At 33.6% G+C, this 27,629-nt stretch overlaps 1 protein-coding gene across 15 annotated transcripts in view; it reads left to right on the top strand.

Moving 5' to 3' along the window:
- Positions 1–27,629, top strand: part of DMD (dystrophin) — a 2,109,452-nt gene that overhangs the window by 1,553,023 nt on the left and 528,800 nt on the right. For all 15 annotated transcript variants that reach the window (XM_012756891.3, XM_012756894.3, XM_012756895.3 and 12 more), the window contains one exon: positions 19,829–20,040. In XM_012756891.3, the coding sequence (XP_012612345.1) occupies positions 19,829–20,040 (212 nt within the window). The remainder of the gene's footprint in view (positions 1–19,828; positions 20,041–27,629) is intronic.

The following is a 27,629-nucleotide window of genomic DNA, read 5'->3' as shown; positions in this document are numbered from 1 at the left end:
GTAATTTAGGAGGTGTTTGGCTCTTTGGATATGGAGCTCAAGAAACAGTTTTTAGCCTAAAACATGGATTTTACTATGATCCTTGTAGAGTTAATAAATGAAGCAGATGAACTCTCCAGAGGGAACATGTAAAGTGAAAAGAAATGAAGATTAAAGGAAAACCCTTAGGGAATAGCAACATTTAAGGGATAGTCAAAAGAGGCTGAGGATGGTCAAAGAGGTAGAATAAAATCCAAGAAAGAATCTTGCCATATTAATTAAAAGTAAAGGCTTCCAAGAGGATTTATCAGTGATGGCAAGTACCGAAGGGATGTCTGAAAAAATAAACTTTAGAATCACCAATGCTATAGCAACTGTAAAGTCATTGCTATCATCTATAAATTAATTTCAGTGGCAAAAGTCAAAAACTACAAAAGGATATGTAAGGTGTGGATGTGCAAATAGCGTGTGTAAACTAGTGCTTCTCAAACCTTAGCGTGCATATAAATCACCTGAGAAATCTTATTTTAAAACACAAGTTCTGATTCAGAAGGTCTAGAGTGAGGCCCAAAATACCATATTTCTAATAAGCTCTCAAGTGATGTTGATGTTGCTGTTCTACAAACCATCCTTTAAGTAGCAGCAGTATAAACCACTTTTCTTCGATGGAGAAAGACATAGGATTGCCAGAGGGGGTGTAGGGCCAAAGGAAATTTTTTTTTGTATGTTTGCTTTTTGTTGTTTTCTTTTTATGTGAAAAAAAATAAATGTGATTGTACACTGAGACTGAAGACACAGGAGAGGTGAAAAAAAGAATAACTTGTCTTAAGAGACGGAAGAGACTGGAACACTGAGTACATGGGAAGGTGAGAACCACAAGGAGTAAGATGTGCAACCTTTGGGGGATGGACATGCTTGAATCTTACTCGAGAGGGGAGGGGGCATGGGCAATATAAGTAACCTTAACACTTGTACCCCCATAATACGCTAAAATAAAAATAATAATAATAAAAAGAAAACACAGACCTCATTTGTTGAATGGAAGAGCAGAATAGTTAGTTAGCTAGGATTGTTGTGTGAAAAGTAGAAATAAATAAGAAAAAATAGCAGAAAGACCACACTGAAATAATGTGTCTGGGACTCACCTAGTTAGAGTAATATTTATGACCTTGAAAAGAAGTAACTGCATATAAAGAATAAAGAAAGAGAAGATCAAAGGACCAGTGGTAGAAGATCAAAGGACCTTGAAAAGAAGTAACTGCATATAAAGAATAAACAAAGAGAAGATCAAAGGACCAGTGGTAGGTACTTGGTAGCAGCCATATTTAAGAAATGAGGAAAGAAAAACAAATGAATGAAAGAAGTAGAAATAATGGCTGTAGAGAGAGAAGAATCAGAAAATGCAGAGTCATGAAAGGTAAGAAAAAATATACTTTCAAGGAATGGAGGTTAAATGATACCACGTGCCACAGACTGGTGAAGTAGCAGTGGAAAAGATTTAGTTAGCTTATATATGTTTTAAAGGTACATACTTGTCCAGTTTTTAGAGTTAAAACAAAAGTGTATATACTTATTTACCATTTTGTATATTCAATAGACATTACTCATTCATTCAAATATTTATTGCAAGCTTATTTTTGCCAGGAATTGTTCCAGGCATTTTCATATTTCCCTAGGAGCATTGATTCAGTACTTGCTAATTCATGGGTCACAGTGACTTTATAGAACATAAGTACTGCAATTAACAAAATTAATTGTATTTCATTTGTGGGTTGACATATATGTTTCCCTATTTGGCTATGAGCTTCTCAAAGAAAGAGGCATGGTATCTTCATTTTGTATGTGGTCTGATGTCTGCAACATAGTAATAGCTGCTCAGCCAGTGTTAGTGAGTAGGAGAACAAAGGGACAAACAGTAAAAATGTTAGGTTTTCTATTTCTACTGAGAGTCCATCCAAAAAACTATCATTCCTGGAAATAGCAATTTCAAACTTTACCAATGTCAAAATCTGAAACCGGAACACTGAACAGTGAACCATCCATAGAACAATTAATTCTTGTTATTTGCCAATAAATGCATCATGAAACATCAATAAATAAATAAATCTGAAGAAAAGGAGGTAAGGGAGAATAGAAATAAAGTCTTTCAGTAGGCCACAGATGGAATTTTGCTTTTTAGGCAGAATTTCCTCTGCTCAAGAAATTGTTTTACACTTGTTTTTGAATGACTAGACTGTGGAGTAAGCTTGTAAAGATAGGAGTGAGCCCACTTTGTTTTGCAGGTATAATTTGCATTTTATGCACTCATCAAATAAAACTTTGAGTGGCAAGGTGTAGAGATGAAATTCAATGTGTGTTAAGGGAGAAAAAACACTTTCATATTCTACATGTTTTTAAAAATATTTATATTCTAACAAATGTATCAACTTTGATATGCAAAATTACAGTGATAAATGGGTGTTATTGTGTGGAATGCATCCTGGCAACATGGTAATAAATCTGTGGTGCTAGAATTATAATGGTACCCTTTAGTTCTGCTTTAATGAACTCTTGCTGAAAACTTTTGAGTTTTTAGTATTTTATTTGCTACCTTTGGCACTTAATTAGTTGATGACTGGGCTACTGGACAGAAGGATTAACCAATGATATGTTGAGTTTACAGCGTAGCTACAAGTTTCTTTTTGTGACGTGTGAGAGACCTAGGATGATAAAGTGAAATATTTTTGCATAGCTATGCATCAAGCTTTTCTCCTAACTTCAGGCTTTCATCTCAAACCAATAGTGCCCCACAAAAAATAAGTCATTATTTTTTAAAATTTGATTCATTTTAATGATCAAATAATAATATCACATTTCAGCATCCACCTACTTATTTATTAAAACAACTTAGATGTTTCATTATGACTGGAGGTTGATATTTTCTCATAATCTAAGACCCTCCAACCAGTAGAAAGACCACAATCCTCCTTATACCTCAACTCATCTTTCAGTATGGAAAGCAAGATACACTTTCCGGTGTTTTATAACCAATACAGGAGAATGAGCTTTCTTCAGAAGACTAATTCAATTTCTCTGTTAGAATATTCAGCATACTTTTAAGGAGGTAACCTGGTCTTCGACAGTCTGCTGATTAGAAAATTAAGACACCTACCTGAATTCCATTTCCAACTCCTCTCCACACACATTGGGTATGACTTTGAACAAAATGTTTTGCCATTTCCACTCTTGTAAATTCTGGTTAGTATCTTTTAAACTTCTATATTGCACAGATGGTATTTTTTTCATTGGAAAGTAGTGATAGTGACTTAGAAAACTGCTTAAATAATATGCTACTGTGTGTTTGCTTTGAGAGAACATTTTATCTAACATTCTATTTTTAAAAATTTCAAATACCCAGAAAGCTGAAGGAATTATACAGTGAATGCCCATGAACCCACCATCTAGATTCTTTTATACCATTTGATCCCTTTAATCTGCTCATCAATTCCTATTATTTAATAGCTATTGATATGCTATTTGTTCATCTAGTCACTGGGCTAGCTGAGTTCTTCACAATGACCTTGTAAGGTGAGCCTCCATATCTGACAGAAACATCAAAAACCATGTATTTCACACACTATTAGACCTGGGACAAAAAAACCCAGGGATCATCCATTCTATCCCTTTTGCTTTATGACCCAAGATTTAAGAAGCCCTGGAGAAGCCCAATGGTATTACAGCAGTACATGATTGCCTATCTTTACCCCTACAATTGAGAGCTGGCTAGAGACCAGATACTATGCTCAGTGCCTTGTGTTCATTATTTCCTTTCCTCTTTATAGATTATTAATCTTCTTGTTATTATATTCCCGTATTACAGAGGAGTAAACTGTGTGTGAAAATAGCACTAAATTATTGACTTTTTCTGTGTTCCAGACTAACCTTAAATGTTAGACTAATATAATAAATCTTTTTAATTTAGTCATGTGTTCTGGGTCTATCTTCTATTAATTTAACCTAAATACTTGGCTGTTCCTGCATTCTAGCTTTTCAGGGTTTAGAGAAAAAGCAGATATTCAACTTGGTTATAGTGGATAGAATTGAATCATGTGCTGATAATTCCCTTCTCTTTTTAGCTTTCTAGTATATTACATCTCATTTTATTCTGTATTTGTACAGCAACAACATTCCTCCTCTCTTATTTCTAAATGAAGCAAATGCCCATTCACACTAGCTACATGGTTAGCATATTTACTTCTACCTCTTCTTAGTTGGTTTGAGTTGATACTATTTTTTGTAGAGCTTAACTATAGACAGGTCTTCCACAGAATTATGTTTAAACTCTGAGGAAAGAAATTGCAGAGGATACAGACAAATGGAAAAGCATATCATGCTCATGACTGGGTAGAATCAACATCATTAAAATATTCAGACTACTCAAATTGATTTATAAGTTCATTGCAGTCCCCATCAAATTACCAACATCATAATTCGCAATTCTAGAAAAAAATAATTCTATACTTCATTTGGAACCAGAAAAGAGCTCAATTAGCAAAAGCAATCTTAGGAAAAAAGAATAAATCTGGAGGCATCGCATTACCAGACTTCAAACTATTCTACAAGGCTATAGTAACTAAAACAGCATGACAATGGTACAAAAATAGAGACATAGACCAATGAAACAGAACAGAAAACTCAGACATTAAACCATCTACTTGGAACCAACTGATGTTTGACAAAGTAGACAGCAATATATGCTGGGGAAAAGAAGCCCTATGCAATAAAAGGTGCTGGGAAAATAAGATAGCCACATGCAGAAGAATGAAACAGGACTACTACCTCTCACCACTCACACAAAATTAATTCAAGATGGATAAAAGATTTAGATCTAAGGCATGAAACTAAAAGAATTCCTTAAAGGAAAATATAGGAAAGACTCTTCTAGATATCAGCCTAGGAAAAGAATTTATGATTAAGACCCCAATGGCAATCATCACAACAACAAAAATTAATAAATGGAATTTGATTACACTAAAATACTTCTGCACAGCTAAGGAAACAGTCAACAAGCAAATACACAACCTACAGAATGGGATGAAATATTCATAAGCTATACATCTGATAAAGGGCTAATACCCAGAATTTACAAAGAACTCACCCAGATCAGCAAGAAAAAAAAAAAAAAAAACCAAACAACCCTACTAAAAAGTGGGCAAAAACATGAACAGAAGCTTTTCAAAAGAACAAAGAGAAATGGCCAATAAATTATATGAAAAAATGCTCAACATCATTATTCATCACGGAAATACACATTAAAACCACAATTAAATATCACCTTACCCCAATTAGAGTGGCTTTTATTAAAAAGTCTAAAAACAATAGATGCTGGCATGGATGTAGAGAGAAAAGAACATTTTATGTACTGTTGGTGGAACTGCAAATTAGTACAATCCTCATGGAAAATAGTGTGGATATTCCTCAAAGAACCAAAAGTAGACCTACTATTTGATCCAGCAATCCCACTACTGGGTATCTACCCAAAGAAAAAGAAGACTTTTCATCAAAAAGGCACCTGCATTCAAATGTTTATTGCAGCACAATTTGCGATTGCAATGATGTGGAATCAATCCAGGTGCCCATCAATTCACGAGTAGATTAATAAAAGGTGGCATATGTATCATGGAGTACTACTCAGCCATAAAAAATATGAATTAATACCTTTTGCAATAATCTGGATGGAACTGGAGATCATTCTCCTAAGTGAAATATCTCAAGAATAGAAAAGCAAGCACCCCATGTACTCACTATTAAATTGGAACTAACCGATGAGCACACATGTGCACAGAGGGAAGTAAAACTCAGTGGAAATCAACCAGGGGGAGAGGGGTGTAGGGGACGGGCAAAAACCTACATAATGGGTATCATGAACACTATCTGAGTGATGGGCACACATATAGTTGGGACTCAGGCATTATAAAAGTGATCCATGTAACCTAAAATATTTGTACCCCCTTAATATTTTGAAATTAAAAAAAAAAAACACCTTGTGGAAATAGGATGGATATATCTTAATATTGTCTATAATTTTGGTTCTTATTATTTTGATTTTCCTCAGTTCCTTATATGTCTTTGAATGTCAAACATTGATATATGCTCACATTACTCTGGGCATAGTTTTATACTAACTTTGTACAAGAGTACAATAATGGTGGTTTCTTTGTTTTCAATTCCCTTCTTGATCATGCCTAACACTTTTTGACTATTTTAGCCTCAGAGAACTGTATGTTCTGATTTCCATGTATTTTTCCTGATCCCAACAAATAGTTCAGAATTTATTGTCTTAACTGCAGTTGGGATCAGTTTTCCTTACAGTTGTCTACAGTTAAACATACCTGTCGCTCTACACCCACTCAAATGACCTCTAAAGATTTACGTGCAAATTAATTCTTCCAGCTTGGTGTTTTCTACCTGCAACTTTCTTGTAGTCTAAAGGATCAGTGAGATCTACAGTGTGCATTTCCTAGCAGATCATGAGTATTTGCTGACAGCTATAATCTATTGTTTAATCGTCTCTATATAGAGAAGCAATAACACCTTGCTTTAGTATGGCCCTTTATGCTTTTATTCCTTATTAAATTTTATCTTCATAACAATTCTGTGGTTGTGCAGTTATCATTGTTTTAGTTTTTCAGTTGAGGAAACTTAAATTGTAGCAAATCAACTCTTCCAAATTAAGTTAGCTACTTCATCACAAATCCAGAGCTATAATCCAACATTAACTGCTAGTCAAGATTGCTTTCTAAAAATTAGTCACACTAACTTCTAATTCTTGGGCTGTACCTTCAGTTCAGAAATTGAAACAGAGCTGTTCTTTGTTCTGCAGCAATATATATTCAAAAAGGTAATCATTTCTTTTTTTTTTCTTTTTTTTTTTTTTTTGTAAATAACATTCCTCCCTAGGAGAAATGTTGTGGGAATTTATATCAGTCAGGAATGTATGTCTATAATCAAACATAGCTAGTTTAAAAACTTGAAGTGAAAGATTGGTTAGTACTCAATCAACTGAACTGTTCCTTTCTCTGCAGTATTGTGGTTCTTGACATGATTGTTGAGTTTCCAATTTGACACTTCTGGAGATTCGTAAATCAGGACACATGCTGAGTTTCAGTCTGTCATCCTGAGTCTTGGCATTGTTTATTTATTTCCCTTTATTTCCAGAATCTATTTACTGCACAAATCAGTTGAGAAGCTTTCCATGATGGACCTCTGTGAGAAGAAATGTGTACATGTGGGTAGCTCTTCAATTACAAACATGCACAGATTGTCTGGGTTTATGTGCATATATTTTATTATTATTTCACTTTTGTATGTCAGAAGAATCTGGTGTAAATGTAAATCTAACAATATGGGCTCTAGTGACCAAATACATTGCCATACTATATCTTTGGTCTATCAATCTCCTGGGTGAAGTGTTACAAGTGTGGTGATATTCTATAGTTTGAATTTGTGCCCAATTATGGACAATTATCAAGTCCATATGATGTTCAACTATCACACTGATCGAGTTCCACAATAACATCTTTATTTTGATGATCTTCAAATGCTGTTTGCTTTCATTCTTTGACAAAATGTCATACTTGTAAAACTCCTAAAAATTTGTTTTGTATGGGTTTCTGCTCTATCAATCAGTTGCACTGATTTGTTTCTTTTAGTAAATAGCTGAGTTACTGCTTGAATAGTTTGTATGTGCTGATTTGCTTCTGTAAATCTAGTCCAGTTCACTGTCCGATACGTATTTCTGAAATTTTCTTTATCACATGAATCTAAGGCCTAAATTGTATTGTGTCTGTACCAAAACCATTGCATCTTTTGTTATTTATGGCAGCCAAAGTGCCACATACTGCACAGGTTACACCTTTATTGAAAAGGATGCATTCTCCAAAGTAATATGTAGAACACATTTTGCATGTCAAATAATACTTTTAAAATTTTTTATTGAAGTACAAAATGCATAATGAAAAGGGCACATATCGTAAATGTCTAGCTTAGTGAATTTTCATGAACTAAATATAACTACACCCATATCAAGAAACAGAATATAACCAGAACCTCAGGAGCCTCCTTCATGTCTCTTCCAGTGTTAACCATCCCACAAAGCTAACCACTATGCTGACTTGTAAAGTCTTCTATTACTTTTTCCTGTTTTTGTACATTGTACAAATAGAATCAAAGAGTATCTGTTTGTGGCTGGATTTTTCCCCTCAACTTTATGTTTGTTAGATTCATCCATATTATTGCATGTAGTTGTAGATCTTGCATTCTTGTTCCCAGATAGTGTTTTATTGATACCATAATATATTTATCCGTTTTAGAATAGATAGGGATTTGGGTAGTTTCCAATTTGGAACAATTGCAAATAGTTCTGCTATGAACAGTCTAGTACTTATTTTTTGGTGAATATAACTATATATTTCTGTCAGATATATACCTGGGAGTACAATTACAAGTCAAATAATATTTTATTTTTTCATTTTCATTTTATTTTAAATTCAAAAATGATTATATATATTTATGTGGTACAATATAATATTTCAATACATCTATCCATTGTGGAATGGTTAAACTGGCTAATTTAGCAGATTCATCAACTCAAAGATTTATAATTTTTTGTGGTGATAACATTTAAAATCCTTTATTTTAGTTATTTTGAAATATACAATACATATTATTAACCATAGCCACTGTGCTATGCAATAGATCACCAGAACTTATTCCTCCTATATAACTGAAACTTTGTGCCCACTGACCAATGTCTCACCTATTTTTAAACACCTTGCCCACAACCTCTGGTAACCACCATAATGCTCTCTATTTCTATGAGTTTGACGTTTTTAGATTCCACATATAAGTGACATTATACAATATTTATTTCTTTATGCCCAGCTTATTTCACTTAACATAATGTCTTCCAAATTCATGCATGTTGTCACAAATGGCAAAATTTCTTGTTTTTGTAAGGCCGAATAGTATTCCACTGTGTTTGTGTGTATGTGTATACACACACACACACACACACACACACACACACATCACATTTTTTAATCCATCCATCTGTTCATGGACATTTGCGTTGGTTCCATATCTTGGCTATTATGAATAATGCTGCAATGAACATGGGAGTGCAAATATCTCTTTGATATACTGATTCTGTTTCTTTTGGATACATACCCAGTAGTCGATTGCTGGATCATATGGTAGTTTTATTTTTAGTTTTTTAGGAACATTCATACTATTTTCCATAATGGCTGTACTAATTTACAATAACACCAACAGTGTATAAGAGTTTTCTTTTTTCCACATCTTCATCAACACTTGTTATCTTTTACCTTTTTGATAATAGCCAATCCAACAGGTATGACATGATATCTCATTGTGGTTTTAATTTGCATTTTCCCAATGATTAGACATGTTGAGCATTTTTTAACATATCTTTAAGTCATTTGTACATCTTCTTTTGAGAAATGTCTATTCAAGTCCTTTGCCCACTTTTTAGTAGGATTATTTGCTTTCTTGTTACTGAGTAGTTTGAGTTCCTTATATATTTTGGATATTAGCCCCTTATCCAATGTATGATTAGCAAATTTTTCTCCCAATCTATAGGTTATCTCTTTATTGTTTCCTTTGCTGTGCAGAAGCTTTTTAGTTTGATGCATTCCCATTTGTCTATCTTTGCTGCCTTTGCTTTTGGAGTCATATCTAAGAAATCACTGACCAGACCAATATCATGGAGCTTTACCCCTGTGTTTTCATAGTTTTATAGTTCAGGTCTTATGTTTAAGTCTTTGATCCATTTTGAGTTGATTCTTTTATAAGAGGTGAGATAAAGGTCCATTTTCATTCTTCTGTATGTGAATATCCAGTTTTCCCAACACCATTTATTGAAGATACTACCCTTTCCTCATTGTGTGTGCACAAACATGGAAATCTTTCTATTTATTTGTGTCATCCTTAATTTCTTTCATAAATGTTTTATAGTTTCAGTATACAGATCTTTCACTTTCATGTATATACCCAATAGTTGCTCAGGAGCATATTATTTAATTTTCATATATTTGTTAATTTTCTGTGATTTCTCATGTTACTGATTTCCAGTTTTATGCCATTTTGGTTGGAAAAGATACTTGATATGATTTGATTTTTATAAATTTGTTAAGTCTTGTTTTATGGAGTAATATATGATCTGTCCTGAAAATTGTTCCATGTGCACTTAAGAATGTGTATCTAGTTGCTGTTGGGTAGAATGTTCTATATATGTCTGTTAGATACATTTGGCCTACAGCATATTTCAAGTTTAATGTTTTCTTATTGACTTTCTGTCTATATTGAAAGTGAGGTATTGAAATCCCCTACTAATACTGTGTTGGAATTTATGTGTCCCTTTAGATCTCTTAGTACTTGCTTTTCATATTTTGGTGCTCTAATGTTGGGTTTATACGTATTTAAAATTATGTATTCTTGATAGATTGATCCTTTTATCAATATTTAATGGCCTTCTTTGTCTCTTTTTACATTTTTGACCTAAAGTTTATTTTGTCTGAAATAAGTATTACTATCCCTCCTCTCTTTTTGTTATCATTTGCATGGAATATCTTCCATCCCTTCATTTGCAGTCTTTGAGTGTCCTTTAGGTAGAAATGACTTTTTTGTAGCCAGTATATAGTTGGGTCTTGTTTTTTATCCATTCAACCACTCTGTGCCTTTAGATTGGAGAATTTAATCTATTTACATTTAAAGTAATTATTGTTAAGTAATGACTTACTAGTGTCATTTTGTTAATTGTTTTCTGGTTGTTCTGTAGATTCTCTGTTCCTTTCTTCTCTGCTTTCTTCCTTTGTGGTTTGATGGCTTTCTGGAGTGCTATGCTTTGGATATTTTCTTTTTATTAGTTGTGTATCTATTATAAGCTTTTGCTTTGTGATTACTCTGAGGCTTACATAAAATACCTTATACTAATATAGGCTATTTAACGCTGATAACAACTTTAATTGCATACACAAACCCTACACTTTTGCTTCCTCTTCTCCCATGTTTTATGTTTTTTTATGTCACAACTTACATTTTTTAAATAATATCTACCCTATAACAAATTATTATAGTTTTAGCTATTTATAATAGTTTTGCCTTTTAACCTTTATACCTTTTATACCTTTTAACCTTTATAGAAATATAATTGATTTGCCCATTGGTATTACAATGTTATAGTGTTTTTTATTTGACAATGAACTTACTTTTACAACTAAATTTTATACTCTCACTTGATTTCCTGTTACTAATTAACTTTCTCTTCCTTCAGCTTGAAAAACTCCCTTTAGCATTTCCTATAAAATAAGTCTAGTCATGATGAACTCTCTCAGCTTTTGTTTATCTGAGAAATTTTTTATCACCTTTTCATTTTTTAAATAGAGTTGGTGAATATAATATTATTGGTTGATAATTTTTTTCTTTCAGAGTTTTGAAGACATCATCATGCTCCCTTATGGCCTACAATGTTTCTCATGAAAAATCCACTGATAATCTTATATCTATATAACAATTTGCTTTTCCTTTGCTGTCTTTAAAACTGTCTTTGTCTTTAAATTTGACAATTTGATCATGATATTTCTCAGTGTGGGTCTCTTTGGATTCATCTTATTTGTTATCCTTTTGCCTTCCTGGATCTTGATTTATATTTTTTCCCCAGGCTTGGGAAGTTTTATGCCATTATTATTGTTTTAATAAATGTTTTAGGTCCCTTTCTCTCCCTATTCTCCTTCTCAGACATTGATATATTCATATGTCAGTACATTTAATGATATTTCATAAGTCTCCTAAACAATCTTTATTCTCTTACTTTCTCTTTTTTGTTCCCCAGATTGTATGATTTCCAGTTACCTGTCTTCAATTTCCTAATCTTTTCTTCTGCTTGTCCTAGTCTGCTATTAAACCCTTCTATTGATTTTTTTTAGTTTATTTATAGTATTCTTTAGCTCTAAGATTTATGTTTGGTTCTTTTTTATCCCTTACATCTTTTTTGAAATTGTCGTTTTTTTCTTGCATTACTTCTCTGACCTCAGTGAGCATCTTTATGACCATTATGTTGAATTTCTTGTCATGTAAATTACATATCTCCATGTCACTCAAGTCAGCTTCTGTAATTTATCTTGTGCTTTTATTTAAAAGTTATTCCCATATTTCTTCATTTTCCTTGGCTTCCTATGTTGGTTTCTGCATATTAGTTAAGACAACTATCTCTCCCAATTTTGTCATCCTGGCCTTGGATAGGAGAAGGATCTCACCAATTCATCTGGCCAGAGATTTTATGGTGCCTTTCAAATTTTTGTGTTTGCTCACGGTGCTGTCTCTGTCTTTGGTGAACCCTTGGAGCTTAGGATGTGCTATGTCCTCTCAGTACCCCATGATCAGTAAGGTAAGAATCAGGCTCTCTAGATGTAGCAGGAAAGGTTCAAGTGTTAGATATATATATCTTCATGGTGAAGCTAAGCACATGCATTTATTTCCCACTCCCTCTGCACTAAGCTGGTGAGAGGATCTGTGGTAAATGCTTATAGTCACATTCAGATTGTACCATCTGATTCTGAGGAGATCACTGCTGGAAGTGTGCTCATTTTATGTAACCTCTTTGTTTTCTGTGGTCTAGGGACTCAGGAATGCAAAACCCTACTGACTTGCAAAATTAAGTCATTAAAGAGACAGTTCCTTGGATAAAGCTATAGAAATTGTGTCAAATAATATTTTAAATATACTCGACATGTTGATTATTAAGAGAAATCATATGGTGAATCCTTTTGTAAAGAAAATAATCTCTCAATATTTTCTGCTCTGTAAAATTACCTCTCACATATGGTTTGTTATGTCACAAGATGCCATACTTCTGCTGACTGTATTTCTAGTATTCATGTAACTGTACTTATATTAATAACAATATGATATTTTATTATTTTATTACCCTCTGGAGCTCAGTATGTTTTAAAATTTTTAAATACCCGTAAAAATATCCTTAGCTGATAATCAGAAGGACTTTTTAAAATTACTTATTCTATGATTTGATTAAAAAGACAGACTGAGGCAAAAGATATGCCAGTAGATTCTCTCTAACCTATGGTTATTTTAAGAATGTTAGAGAGAGAGGAGTCATCAAATAGTGTTGGTTCACAAGATTTTCTGCCCCCAATACCTTTTAATTTCTGGACTTTATATCAGATAAGGATATTCTATTAGTAAATATGACATTGAAGGTGTTTCATACAAAAAAATATGATTGATGATAAGGCACTAAATAAGATACAAAGGCAGCCCAGAGAACATTCATTTGCCTATAATAGAGATCATGATTAGAAAAGTGAGAAGAAAATCAAGAGGGAAATGTGAAAGGCTTAAGCCAGTGTTCAAATTATATAAACTTGAAATGCAACAAAGAGACAATGGTTACTTTTGAAGAAGACTCAAGATACAGGACAAAGGTGAACTTTGGCAGTTGTGTTTATTGAAGGTATACCAAATGCCAAGCACTGTTTTGTGCACTTAAGATTTTTTAAAATGAATGAAATACTAACTTCCTTTAGAGAGAGACCTTGAAACAATGATTAAGGGTGAAAGTGGTTTATTTGTAAGGTGATTCAGAAAGTACCAGTAGAGGAGTAGGATAGTGAGAAAGAGAAAAGAAAGAAGCCAATAATTGAGCCAATTATTGAGCAGGTTATTACTGTGGGAAGCAGGGGTTCAATTCTGATGAGGGAACTCTGAGAGACAATGAAAAAAAATGCCTCACAGTTGTCACCCATAAAGGCATAAGGGCAAGGAAGATTACCAGGGGTAATTATCTTCCAACTCTCATTGATCATTGATGAAATACTGCTCCTGGTGCATTAACTCCCCAACACTTCTGGCCAATGCATTGGACAAGCTAAGGAAAATCTCTGAGGCTTGTAGTAAGACAAATGTTTGTAATAGGACCCCACTAGCCTATGCTTGAATGAGGAGTGCCAAGGGCATATAGACTGAGTACTGACAACATCTGCAATAGATTCTGTCCTTATTGTTGAGGTGTCCATTGTTTAGAGTGGGGAACAGAAATGTAAGAACGTAAGTTATAGTAAAAGTTTTAAAAGATTAATGAAGTGTCATGGAACTATCAAGTAAAAGAAAATGACTGCACATAAGAGAACAGGGGAAGTATTTATATTATATATGATGATGACATTTGAGTGAATGGTTAGTTATCAAAGATCTACTTAAAAGGGGAAAAGAATAGGATATATTTTAAACCATGGATATAACCAGGCAAGGTCACTCTCTATGTGAATTCCCTGGTATAATTTGGTCCTTAGTTGTCTCCTTTCTGAATCATTGATTTTTCTTATGTATTCATCATATAAATAAATAGAATAGAAAGAGGCAAAAATATGATGGTAAAAATGCCTTCCTACTCATAAAGCTCATAGAATTATATTGTCTAAATGCCCTGACAATTTTAGTGAGTTTTGGGCTTTGGAAGTTTTATGTAGGAATTCCTTCAAGATAACATAAGCATCATGTTTGTTTGTCCAGATACCCAGTTAAAGCTGTTTTATGCAAGATCAAAATCTTCTTTTAAACTTTTCTATCTGAAAGACATCTCAATTTACAAGTACTCTGATTCTTGCACAATTCTTTTGAGATCTGAGTTTGCATGAAAAGGGTTTGTCCCTCTCTATAAGTAAGAGCTTTTTATGATGTAGTAATGAAAAACCCAATTTGAAGTAGCTTAAACTCACTCAGATGAAATGTAATGATCACTGTCACTAAACAGTTGAGAAATAAGTGAGGCTTGATCCAGGAATTAAATGTAATGACCAGATTCTAGTTTTCCTTCTCCATTTCATAGTTCTGCTCCTTAATATTTGTTCCACTTAATTCCTATTAATTGTCCCAAGATGGAGGTCAGGATATTGCAGGGCTACATGCTTTCTCATTTATTTTAAATAGGGAGCAATGGGCTTCCTTCTTTAGTAGTGTGAATAAATATCCTAACATTGTTTCATTGGCTCTCATTGGCCTTACTTGAAACCTAAGTTCATCCTTGAATCTGCCACTAAAGCCAGGAAGAAGAGTAAAAACAATCAGGTACCACTCATAGAGCTAGGGGAGGTCTATTATACAGAAACCATCCAGATGGAAAAATAAAAGGGGAAATACAGGAGAAGGGAGCAGTTAATTAATGTTCAGTATACTCACCCTCTTAGGGACTCTCCTCCAATTGGCATTATCCTTACCCTTTGGACCATTTTTTCTTCCTCAAGCCTATATTCATATTCAAGTTTTCCATATTTTGGTAAAACACTTCCTTTGACCCCAGACTCTCCCCCACTCCCTTCTTATAAAAAGCTATAGATGGAGAGTCTACAACTTACTATCTTCTTCATAGAGAAGTATTTGCCAATAGCCTACAGTAAGATTTCTACCACTCCACTAAAATCATTTTCGGTGTGATCTTCAGGGAATTCCATGTGGCCAAAGCCATTAGATATTTTAGGCATGGACTTTGAGGGGAGGTCTGACCCCTTGGGTCCAAGTATTGCCTCTGGCAATCTCTATTTATATGACTGTAGGCCAATTCTTTAACACAGTTTTTATTCTCTCATCTGTTAAATGAGGATAATAGCAACAATATAGCAATACAAAAACAGCAATAAAAATAGTGATACTTATAAGATTATTATGGTGATTAAATGAATTAATACATGTAGAAACTTTAAACAATGCTTCAAACAGTATAGGTATTCAAATAAATGTTAGTTACTATGATTTTTATTAATATATCTTGTGACATCTATGGCATTTAAAAGCGTTAACCGCTCATTTTTTTGAAAATCTATCTTTGACATGTTTTATGAAAGTACACTTTCCTGATATTCCTACCTCTCTAGCTTTTCATTCATCTTATTGGCTCCTTTTGTTGTATTCAGTCTTTCTATGTTGTATCTTCCAGAACTCCATCCCCAACCCCCTGTTCTGCTCAATCTATATGCCATACTAATGAGAATGCATTCACATTTGTGGCTTCAGTTTTTACTTCCCTGTAGTGATTGCCAATCCCAGATTTCTGTCTCTCCCAAAATACACAGCTATGCTATAGACACTTCAGTCCAACTGACTAAAATGATAGTTCTATTTGGATGATCCTCAAAACCTCCCACTGAATAGGTCCAAAATTGAACTCATTATCTTCTCCGTGCTCATCCTGTATTCTTTTGATAGATAGTGAATAACACCATTATCTAACAGGCACCCAAACCAGAAGCCAAAGAATCTGTCTTACACTCCTATGTTTCCTCAGTACTTAGCATAATGCCTGGTATCTAGTAGATGGTAAATAAAATGGTGACTGGCTGGCTAGATGGATGAACAGAGGGATAGGGAAGCATGGAGGGGTAGATGGATTGTTGAGTGAGTCAATAGCCTGAAATTTATTTATTAATAGTTAAGTAGTATATAATGATAATGTACAGTTGAAGGTCACAGGTGAGAAAGCACACCATCAGTGGGATGCACACCCCAGTGAAGCCTTTTAACTTGCTACATTACACATATATGACCACTTTTGGCTAAAAACCTTCCATTGCTGTGACTGACCAAGCATTCAAGTGGTATGTTTGTCTGAAATAATGGTCCAGGCTATAATCATTCCCTCCTTTTTCCACAATTAAAAATATCTGCCGCCATAATAGGAAGAACTGCTTTACTTCTTCCTAATATCTAGAAATGAATTTTAAAAATATAAACTCTATATACCCTATTGAAATGGACCATGGGATGTACAAAATATTTAATGGCATGAATCTTAACAGCTTGCCATGTTTATATGAAAACCACGAGGCATTCTAAAAAAAATACTAGCATAGTAAAATGTCACTAATTAAGCTTAATTATGGCAAAGGCAAAATGTCACTAATTAAAGTTAATTATGGCAAAGGCAAATTGGAACCAGCGACTATTTTTAAGGAAAGCCAACTTTATTATTTCAAATACATATACTATATAACAATAGGAGCTATGAGAAAAAAGTGGCAAGTATGTTAACTAAAGTAGCCTGGCATGATAAGTTTAAAAACACTTCATAATTGGAATAACAGCTGTTTCTATGACCAACAGAAGAATATTTTGGAACACTTAAATACATTTTATTTTATTTATATTTTAATATTTTAAATAGCTTTCTTTTTTTTGTTTGTTTTTTTTTTTTTTTTTTTTTTTTTTTTTTTTTTTTGTTTTGTTTTTGTTTTTTTTTTGAGACAACGTCTTGCTGTGTTGCCTGGGCTAGAATGTAGTGGGGTCATCACAGCTCACTGCAACCTCAAACTCCTGGGCTCAAGCAATCCTCCTACCTCAGCCTCTCAAGTAGCTGGACTATAGGTGTGCACCATCATATCTGGATAATTCTTCTATTTTTTGTAGAGATGGGGTCTTGTTCTTGTTCAGGCTGGTCTAGAACTCCTGGTCTCAAGTGATTCTCCCACCTCAGCCTCCCAAAGTGCTAGTATTACAGGCGTAAGCCACAGCACCCAGGCTGACACTATTAATTTTATAAACCAAGGATTTAATAGAAGATTAATCAATAACCATAAAGCATCAACTATAATAGGTGTTCCACTAGCCAGTAGAGCAACAACAATGAGACAAACTAAACAATGGTGCTCAAAGATGAAAGAGAGAGAGAGAGAGAGACTGACATTTTAAAAAAAGATGGACATGTTAACCAAAGTTGGAATATAATATGTTGACTGGTTTTGAAATGCATAGCAAATACCCAAACCAAAATAAGGCTGATAAAAGCACTAGTCTACAACAGGTGACGCTTACTCAGTTTTACCTATTCTGGGGACCAGATTCTCGATTGCATGACACAATCACTAGTTTTGTAGGGTCAAGCTAGTCCTGATACTTATTCAAAACATCTCAAGTACTTCTGTAAGTCATAACTTCATGAAGGAAACTGGGTTAATTACAAAGGACTTACATAATAAAATAAGAAACATAGTTTTACATTACTGTACTTTAGACTTTTTTTTGTCCACCAGTAGCCAGTCTTTGCTCCTCTTTATTCTGGGAAGCTGACATGTGTCATCATTAGGCTCCCATGCCCTCTGGCTTTCACTTTTTGGGGGCACTTGGAAGCCCTAGCAGAAAATTGGTAAAAGGGGATAAAGGGAGGTCAGGATATTTATTCTCCTAATTCCCTTCCTGTGAGATTGCCACAGGCTGACTGTGTTCCATGACAAAAGATTACTGCTTTTCTCAAGGTGGTTTCTTATTATGATTACCTGCTTCTCGCCACTTCTTCTCTTCATTTCTTGGGCCTACATATAGTAACAGCTACACTGCAGCAAGGTTCTTGTATTATTTGTAGTGGTTTTCTTATTCCCTAATTTGTTCCATCAGACATAAACCTCCCAGATTATCCAGGCAAGATTACAGGGGAATATGCATGTCAAGCTAAGATATTCCAAAAGACAGTGGGGAGACATTAATATGTTTTAAATGAGGAGCGAGGTGATCAGATTTACACTAGTTATTAATCTTTCTACAGTGTAGAACTTATATTGCAAAATAGAGACTTGGGGTAGGAGATGATATAAAGTCTCTTACAGACATGAAGGCAAAAACTGATAAAGCTTTGCAGTTACAATAGAAAGAGGGAAGAAGTTGTATATGAGAGAAGTTTGTAAACAATTATATATGGTGTTGGATGAGGCTTAGGGAAGAATCAAGAATATCTATCAGGTTTCATGTTTATGGGATAAAGTCAATACTGGTTTTATTACTTGTTATCTATATTATTTTCATTTCATGAAACCAGCTTAAAGAAGTTCTTTAGAAAAAAATAATGTAGTCCTATTTATTGTTAATAGTCTAAAATATTTCTGAGCGATAACTATACAGCATCTCCATCTTTGATCACAATGATAGCAAAAATAGCCTAAACATAAGCCAATCTTACAGAATGTACCCAGCATAAATTCTCAGATATTATTAAAAGAAATTTCTAGTATACCTATCTGTTCTTGGGTTCCTTCAGAAGAAGACCCTTAGAAAAGGTTTTGAGAACAAGTGATTTATTTCAGATGTAAAGGAACTATCAGTAGGAGTGGTTAAATGAGACAGGTAAGGAGTGGGTAAGTGAGACTGCCTTTAAGGCAAGGCAGCCAATAAAGGATGGTGCATTATCAAACACACTACTGTGGGCCACTGGAGCTTTATCCAATCAGGGAACTCTGGAACCCATGTGAAACACATGCCTCAGAGTTATCTCCCCTAGCACCAAGGGAGCTAGAGTATCCATAACTCAATTCCTGCCATCAGTCATTATTTACAGGCTACTTCTAGGAGGTGGGGCAGCATCAATTCTCTGGTGTCTAGCCTGCCACTTCGATGGCAAAGCAAACCCATGTGGCAAAATAAAGCCTTCAGACAATAAAATGTCTGTGCTGGCACTAGAAATAAAGCTGATGGGCACTCAAGTGGTAAGAGCAAGGAGATATGGGCATTCCACTCTGGTACCTTTCTAAAAGATGATTCATATTTGTTTCTAGGTATTGAGAATGGAGTTAAAATTTTACATATATGTTAATGTTCTGTTTCACCTTCAGGAAGATAATTTAATAGAAACTAATGTTTGCCATCAAAAAATGTAAGAAATCCCATTACAGCCATAACACAATGACCAATTTTTAAATGAATAATATAAATGTGAGATAATGTTTGGATGTTAAATTTCACATGTCTTATCCAGACTAGCATTTACTACTATATATTCATTTTCCTTTTATTCCAGTTGAAATAATTCAAAATCAGTGGGATGAAGTACAGGAACACCTTCAGAACCGGAGGCAACAGTTGAATGAAATGTTAAAGGATTCAACACAATGGCTAGAAGCTAAGGAAGAAGCTGAGCAAGTCTTAGGACAGGCCAGAGCCAAGCTTGAGTCATGGAAGGAGGGTCCCTACACAATGGATGCAGTCCAAGAGAAAATCACAGAAACTAAGGTTAGTATCAAAGATATCTTCTTAAAGTACTGGTTATACTGGGTAAAAGTATACCATGGATTAAAATTTAATAATTTTTAATGTAAATGTATTAAAGAAAATCATATTTAAGCTTAAATGAACAGGAAAATTTTGAGCGAAAGTAGAGATTAAAGGAAAATTAATGGCTAATATCAATCTTAAAATTAAATTTTGTTTAATAATCTGGATATAGTGGGCTAATTTTCATATTGTACCATCCCTTTTTTAAAGATGTAGCTTTTTAATACAAAGCAATTTTAACACATCAGTGTTACATATCACATCCAATAATGAACAAAATTACTTCTTTTAAAAGTACTTCAAAGTTGATATACACGCTTATGAAGTAGCATGAAGTCAACTATTGGGGCTTAATTCCTTTCTAGAAAAAGTAAGAAGGTCTACTCCTTCTTATTTCATTTGAGGATTCCGAATTGAGAAGTATGGGGTGGGTGCAAGGATCAGGTAGAAATAAGGAGTACTCTTACTTTCCCCTCCTACTCTTCAACCTCTAGTCTAACTCATTCTTTCCTTCTTTCTCTCCCTTTTCTTTTTCCTCCCCTTTCCCCCCAAAATTCATCAAATATCTGTCTGCTTAATAGTCTAGAATTTCTCAGGATAAAAGAAAGAGAAAGGGAAAGGAAATAAAATGTTTAATAACTATCTTTTATCAAACACCATGCATAGTGCTTTATATGCATTTAATCGTTTCAAACCTGGTATTTATGAATCAGCTGAGAAAGACCTTTAATACTAAACAACGGGTACCCTTTCAGGGATCTTAAGCAGAGATGCAACATAGTAGGAAGTTAATCAGACTGAATACTTGATCAAAACCCCCTATAGATTTCTTTATCTGGTAGTAAAAGCCTCTTACTAAACAAGTAAATCTCAAATTGGTTATTTTATCTCAGAAGAAAGCCATATAGTTTTCTCATGTAAAATGGCTTCCATTTCTAAATTAGTCAAGTTATATTATGCTAAGCTACCTTGAAATCTCAATAGCTGAATGCAGCGAAGACAAATTTCTTGGTTATATCATTGTCCGTCCAATGGACATTGATGAGCCCTTCTTAGGAGCTCTCCCCGAAATGCTCACTTGGGGATCCAGGCTTTTCCAATTTTGTGAAATTATCATTTTATACACATGGCTGCCCAAGGCCACTATAAGAAAAGAAGAGAGGATGTGGTCAATCAACCCATAGGGTTTTATGGCCAGGACTTGAAATTATGTATGTTACTTCGACCATATCCCATCAAAGAGAATTTGTTCCCGAATTAATTTCAGGAAGAGTAAATGGAATTACTGAGCTTTTAGCCAATCTCTGTTATAGCTGCTTTGCCAAAAGATCTGAGCTGCTATGAGGACAAGATTTTTATTTATTAATATATGACAAGAATGGTAGAAAGCTACATAGGATTTTACAGTCTTATCATTAGCTCTATTGGAGGCAAATTCTAGGTGGATAAAAATTCTTTTTTTCACAAGATACATGTTACCACTTATAATTTTTCCAATAGATGGACATAGATAAATTAAGAATTTCTAATGATAATTGTCCTAACTCCTGGTCTAAGTATGTTAAATATACAATATATGTGGTTATTCTTAAAGACTCTGGTAATATCCATAATGTACTAAGCATGTTATGCCACTTCGTTTTTCTCTCCATAAATTTAGAATACTATGAATCTAGCAGATCATAGACCAAAGTGGTTAACTGGTAAGAAGATATTAGTGGGAAAAAAGAGTTTATATTGGACCTTTGAGCTAGCTGAGGGGAAGGTGAGATGAGAGGCATATAGTGATTGATTTGATTAGGGCAAGAGGACTATAGAAGTTAGCAAATGAGAAATCATTTTAACCTAAGAGAATCCTAAAGTCATGACAAGAATGATTAGGGTTTAATAGCTTTTAGACGACCAAAGAACTTTAAATAAGAGACAAAATTATCTGCAAAAGGAAATATAAAAGAAGGAAACAAAACAACTGCATTGTCAAAACACGTAAGATGATTTAAACACCTAAACTAAAGAGTTTTATTAAAATTACTCTCCTTGTCAAACTTTTGAAATTAAAAAAAATGCTTTTGTATGGTCAGTCTAAAAGTACATCATAAAGATGGTTCAGCCATTATCTACAGAAACTGATATTTTTGCTTGTGTTCTGTGTTTAGGAATTTAATGATATATATTGCTGTGCATTCAGTGTAAGTTTATAATAAGATAATGATGACCAAAGCTATAATTCTCCCATCCACTTCCTGAATGATGTATGCTAAGACTAAAATTAACTCTAATGTTAATATTAATAAACATTTAGTGAGTACTTGCTATGTATCAAAACTGGTGCTGATCATTTTACATATTGATTTATTTCATCTTCTCAAAAACCCTCTATGAAAAGTATTTTTACTATTCTTAGTTTTCAGATAAGAAAACTAAAGACTAGAGAAGTTCAGCAACTTTTTTTGAAAGGAATAGAGTTGTGATGTGAATGTATAGCAATTGTTATTATAGATGACCTCACAGATTTCCTCTTCTACCTGTTGTCTATGTGGCTAAAACAAATCAAGAAAACACCATGAGGATATAAAAAGTCCATATAAATGTTAATTGACAAATAATATTATATTACTGATAAATCAACATATAGAAAATGAAAGTAATGAAATAGTATACTAGAAAAAGTTTTTATATTCTATAATAAAAAACTAAAAAGATAGTTGAAAGTTGCATTCCATTTTTAATGAAACTACAACTTTTAACTCTTCTAAAGGTTAGAGAGCAAATAAAATGGAGATCTGGTCTTTATATCTAATGTGCTATCACTACTGAGGGATATTAGCTGGCTTGTCACTTACAGCAATTTTCTTTTAGGAAGAAAGTGTGAAAATAGACAGTAAGAGACATTGGATAATTTGACTAGGGTCTGCTTGCTCCATAAGTTCTTTCTGAGTCTGTGTGCCTAAAATTAGCGAAAGACACTGTGAGCATTGTAAGGCAATCATTAGGCTATGTCTACAGAATTGGAGAGCTGTGATTAAAGTAGCCCACCTCCCTTCCAGCACCATCACTAATGACTACCCTGTCACTAATGAGCAACAATTGAAATGTTTCAAAAGCAACCACCAGCACTCTCATACTCTTTTAAAATTTAAATTAGTCACCATATCTGAACCTGAAAAAATCGCCAATAATCCTGATATATTGATTCATAATTGCTAATATTTATAATGTCTTCTAGTTATTATCTATATATATTTTAATCATCATAATGTAGGATAAATTTTGAATTCTTATTTTTAAACAGTATTATTGCATAAATATTTATCAATGTTTTCCATAGCTTTTAATTATTTTAATTTTTTATAATATTTCATTCATTATAATCTTTAACAATTTCCATGTTGGTTTGACATTTAGAAAATCTTCTCCTCTTGGTTAGAAAAAGTAGTGGAGAAGAACTAGGGGTGCAATAACAACCCATTCCGAAAATAGAAATCAAATCTGAGATGGCATCTGGAAAAAGCCCATCTTGAAAGCATGGTCAGGGTGGAAGGAAACTACAACAGGGCAGTCTTTATTTGTCAAAAGGACATAATGCATATGGCTTATTGTGTCAAGAATTAATAAGTGGATCATTAAGAGATAATGTATTTTTAATTTCTGTCTTTGCTGTGCAACCCTTAATTTTTCTGAAACAAAAACATGGACTTACAAAGTAGTTCATTTTATTAACCACATTGTTTCATTTGGTACTCACCATGGACCTGGTACTACAATAATGTTCTTTTGAGATAGAAAGACAAATATTAGGCAAAAAACATACAAGATTTTCTTTCTAATCATAATCTTTGCCAATAGGCTACTACACAATCCTATGAGAGATGATGCCATTTAAAATTTTCACAATAGTCAAAAATAGTATGTGATTGGCACCTAAAACTACCAGCAGTGATATCATGGAATTTATTTCATTTGGCAGAATCTTGGTTAAGTTCACAGCCTATTCCCTATGCTATTAAGATTGGTCCAAATTTGGCGATGGATTCTTTGGAAAAAATTATTTCTTGATCAACTTAAACTTTCTTTCCCAGAGTCAAGAGAGATTTGCCCAGGCTCAGAGTTTTCATTTATTTTTTCCCCCTTTCAGCTTTTGAAAGAGAAATTCCTTTTTTGTCTGCTTTGTGATTGCTTTTGTGTCAAATTCAGCATAAAAGCTTTTCAAACGTGACAGCATTAGCTGTTTTGTGCTTGGCTGAGCTAAGAGTACATGAATTCAATAGAGAAGTGAAATCTTGTTTGAACCTAGCTGATTTGGCTACATAATACTTAAAACTATCTGAAGCGAGAAATTCAATAATTTTCAAATTATTAAATAAATATTTCCAAGGCTGTAAAATTTCTGTGTTTTTGAAGACATTTCTTAGGGAACTGGAAACACAGATATACTGTAATCACATAATTAATTTTAAAAGTTGAACTTGTTATATATAGTAACTAAGGTAACTATTTGAGGATCTTAAATTATTTTATTAAGAAAGAAAGTAATCAGGAAGAACTTCTTTTTCAAATATGGAAATAGAGCCTTAAATGTTTATTATTTGTGAGGGGATGAATGGTATCAGATAATATGCTATCTGCCATAAAGATATGTATTGTAATGGAGACTGAATTTATTCTTTATATTTTTTGTTTCTTTTTTAGAGTTGCACAAAATTAAATCAGCAAATTAATCCATGCTAGTAGTTTGAGATTTGGATTTCTGGTACAATAATGAAAAACATTATCAGAAATCTTCTTGCCAGGACCTATCATTTCTTCATGCCTTTTCTTTATTCCCTTTTGTTTTCCCCTAAAGCTTCCAAATGATTAAGGAGAAAAAATCAATAACCTAATAGCACTTTTCCTCCTAAAGTATGCATGAAGTTATTAAGCTTCTCAAAACATACAGACAGAGTGTTCCCTACATCGCTGATAGAGCTCAGGTAGTAATGGGCTAGTTTCCCCAGGTGCTGTTATATTATATAAATATTTAATGCAGAGTCACCAATTCTTGAAAAACTTTATGCTCTGACTGTACCATATTTTCCCTAGTTTTCTTTTCACAGTTTAACTTATTCCATGCTTGAAAATATAATGTGGCAACCCTATAAATCCGCTTCTCCATAAAAGCAATGGAAATGCTGGCAAAAACTGTCAAAGTCGCCTTTTCTGAACTCTGGGAATTAACCAAAAGCTGGCAACAATCTCTCAACTGATGAACCTCAGTAAAAACAGAAAGGTTTGAGGCTTTTTAAATTGGCCTGTTCCCACTTTCTACCAGTTCCACAGCAGCCTTGAAAATTAGCAGCCTTGCAACCATGGTATCTGTGAAAACTAGCAGCCTTGTAGCCACCGAGAGGGTAGACCAGGATTGGAGTTCCTCAAAAAGACCCATTTCATTTCTGGAGCATTATCACTATTTGACCTATTATGCAGCTCCCTACGGGTGGGGGGAATACACACACACACACACACACACACACACACACACACACACACACACGGCTTTGTCATTATTTGACCTGACTTCGTGCTAACTCTCCAGGAAAAAGCCCTATATCCAGGGTGTTTGCCAAACCAATCAGCCCCAATTACTTAACATAGCAGCTTCCTATAAGGCTGTGATGCTAGTTGAGATAAACATGGGTCTGGAAAAAAACTTTAAATGAAGATCTAGACATGAGATGTCAATAGGAGACTTTGACAAGCTCTGACATTTTCCTGAGAGATCTAGAAGGTCATGTGCATGCCTTAACAAACAGAGAATATCAATAAATAAATAGAAATTATAAACAAGAACCAAATGGAATTCTGGAGTTGAAAAGCAAAATAACTGAAATTAAATTTTCACTAGAGGGACTGGACAGCAGATTTGAGTGGCAAAAGTCAATAGTGATAATCCAATCTGAAGAACAGGAAAAAAAATTAAGAAAATACATAAAGCGAGTAGATGTAGAGCCCATTTTCCATGTCTTGTGTCGCCTAACAATATTTGTACCTCCATAATATGATGAAATAAAAGAAAAAAAATAAAATAAAGCAGTTTCCTGAAACTATTAAAAAAAAAGAAAATACATAAAGCAAAAACTGACAGAATTAAAAGGAGAATTAGACAATTCAACAAAATAGTTGGAGACTTTGACATCTCACTTTTAATATTAGATAAAACAAGTAGATCAACGTGGAAATAGAGACGAAAAACACTATAAACTTACAAGACTTCACAGATATCTATATGACATTCCAACCAATAATAACAGAATACACATTCTTCTCAACTGCACAAGAAATATTCTCCAGGATAGACCATATGCTAGGATAGAAAATAAGTCTCAATATATTTGAAAGGATTGAAATCATACAATGCAGATTTCCTAACCACAAGGGAACACAAAATTAAAAATCAGTAACAGAAGTAAATTTGGGAGATCACAAATATGATAAAATTATACAATGAACTCTTAAATAACCAATAGGTCAATGCAGAAATCAAAAAGGGAATGCAAGAATATCTTGAGATAAATGGAAATAAAAACACAACATACCAAAACTTATGGAAGGAAGCTAAAGCAGTACTTAGAGTGAAATGTTTGCCTATAAATACCTATATTTAAAAAGAAGAAAGGTCTCAAATCAATAGCCTAATCTTTTACCTTAAGAAACTAAAAAAAGAAGAGAAAATTAAATCTAAAGCAAGTAGAAGGAAAGAAGTAATAAAGATTAGGGTGAAAAAAATCAAATAGAGAAAGGAAACATAATTAAGATAATCACCAAAACCAAAATTTGGTTATTTAAAAAGATCAACAAAATTGACAACACTTTTGCTAGATTAATTAAGAAAAACAGGGAAAAGGGTCAAATTATTAATCTTAGAAATAAAAGCAGGTACTTCACTGCCAGCTTTATAGAAATAAAAAGAATTAAAAGAAGATATGAACAACTGAAGAAATAGATAATCTGGATAGACCTTCAACAAGTAAAGAAATTGAATTGATAATTTAATAATTCTCCCAATGATAGGATCATGCCCAGATGGCTCAACTGGTGAATTCTATCAAACATTTAAAGGGTGATTAATGCCAATCTTTCACAAACTCTTCCAAAAATAGAAGAGGGAGGAGCACTTCCCAACCAGACAAAGATATAGGAAACAAACTATAGACCAATATGCCTTATGAATATAGATTCAAAAAGCCTCAACAAAATATTCTCAAACCTAATATAACAATGTATTTAAAGGATTGCCACCATAACCAAGTGAGATTTATCCCAGTAATGCAAAGTTGATTTAATATCCAAAATTAATGAAATAAAATTGAAAGTCCAAAACTAAACCTTTGTAATTATGTCAATTGATTTTTTTTATTTCTGCCTATTATGGGGCCATAAATGTTTAGGTTATGTATGTTGCCCTTGCCCAAGGGTACCAAGATAATTCAATGAGCAAAGAATAGTTTTTCAAAACTTGGTGGTGGGATAACTGGATATTCAGATACAAAATAAAGAAGTTTGACCCCACT

Source organism: Microcebus murinus, chromosome X (genome assembly GCF_040939455.1).
Source record: "Microcebus murinus isolate Inina chromosome X, M.murinus_Inina_mat1.0, whole genome shotgun sequence".
In the NCBI taxonomy this organism is placed as follows: domain Eukaryota; kingdom Metazoa; phylum Chordata; class Mammalia; order Primates; family Cheirogaleidae; genus Microcebus; species Microcebus murinus.
Note: the sequence above shows the minus strand (reverse complement) of the source record. Positions and strands in the feature narration are given on the sequence as shown.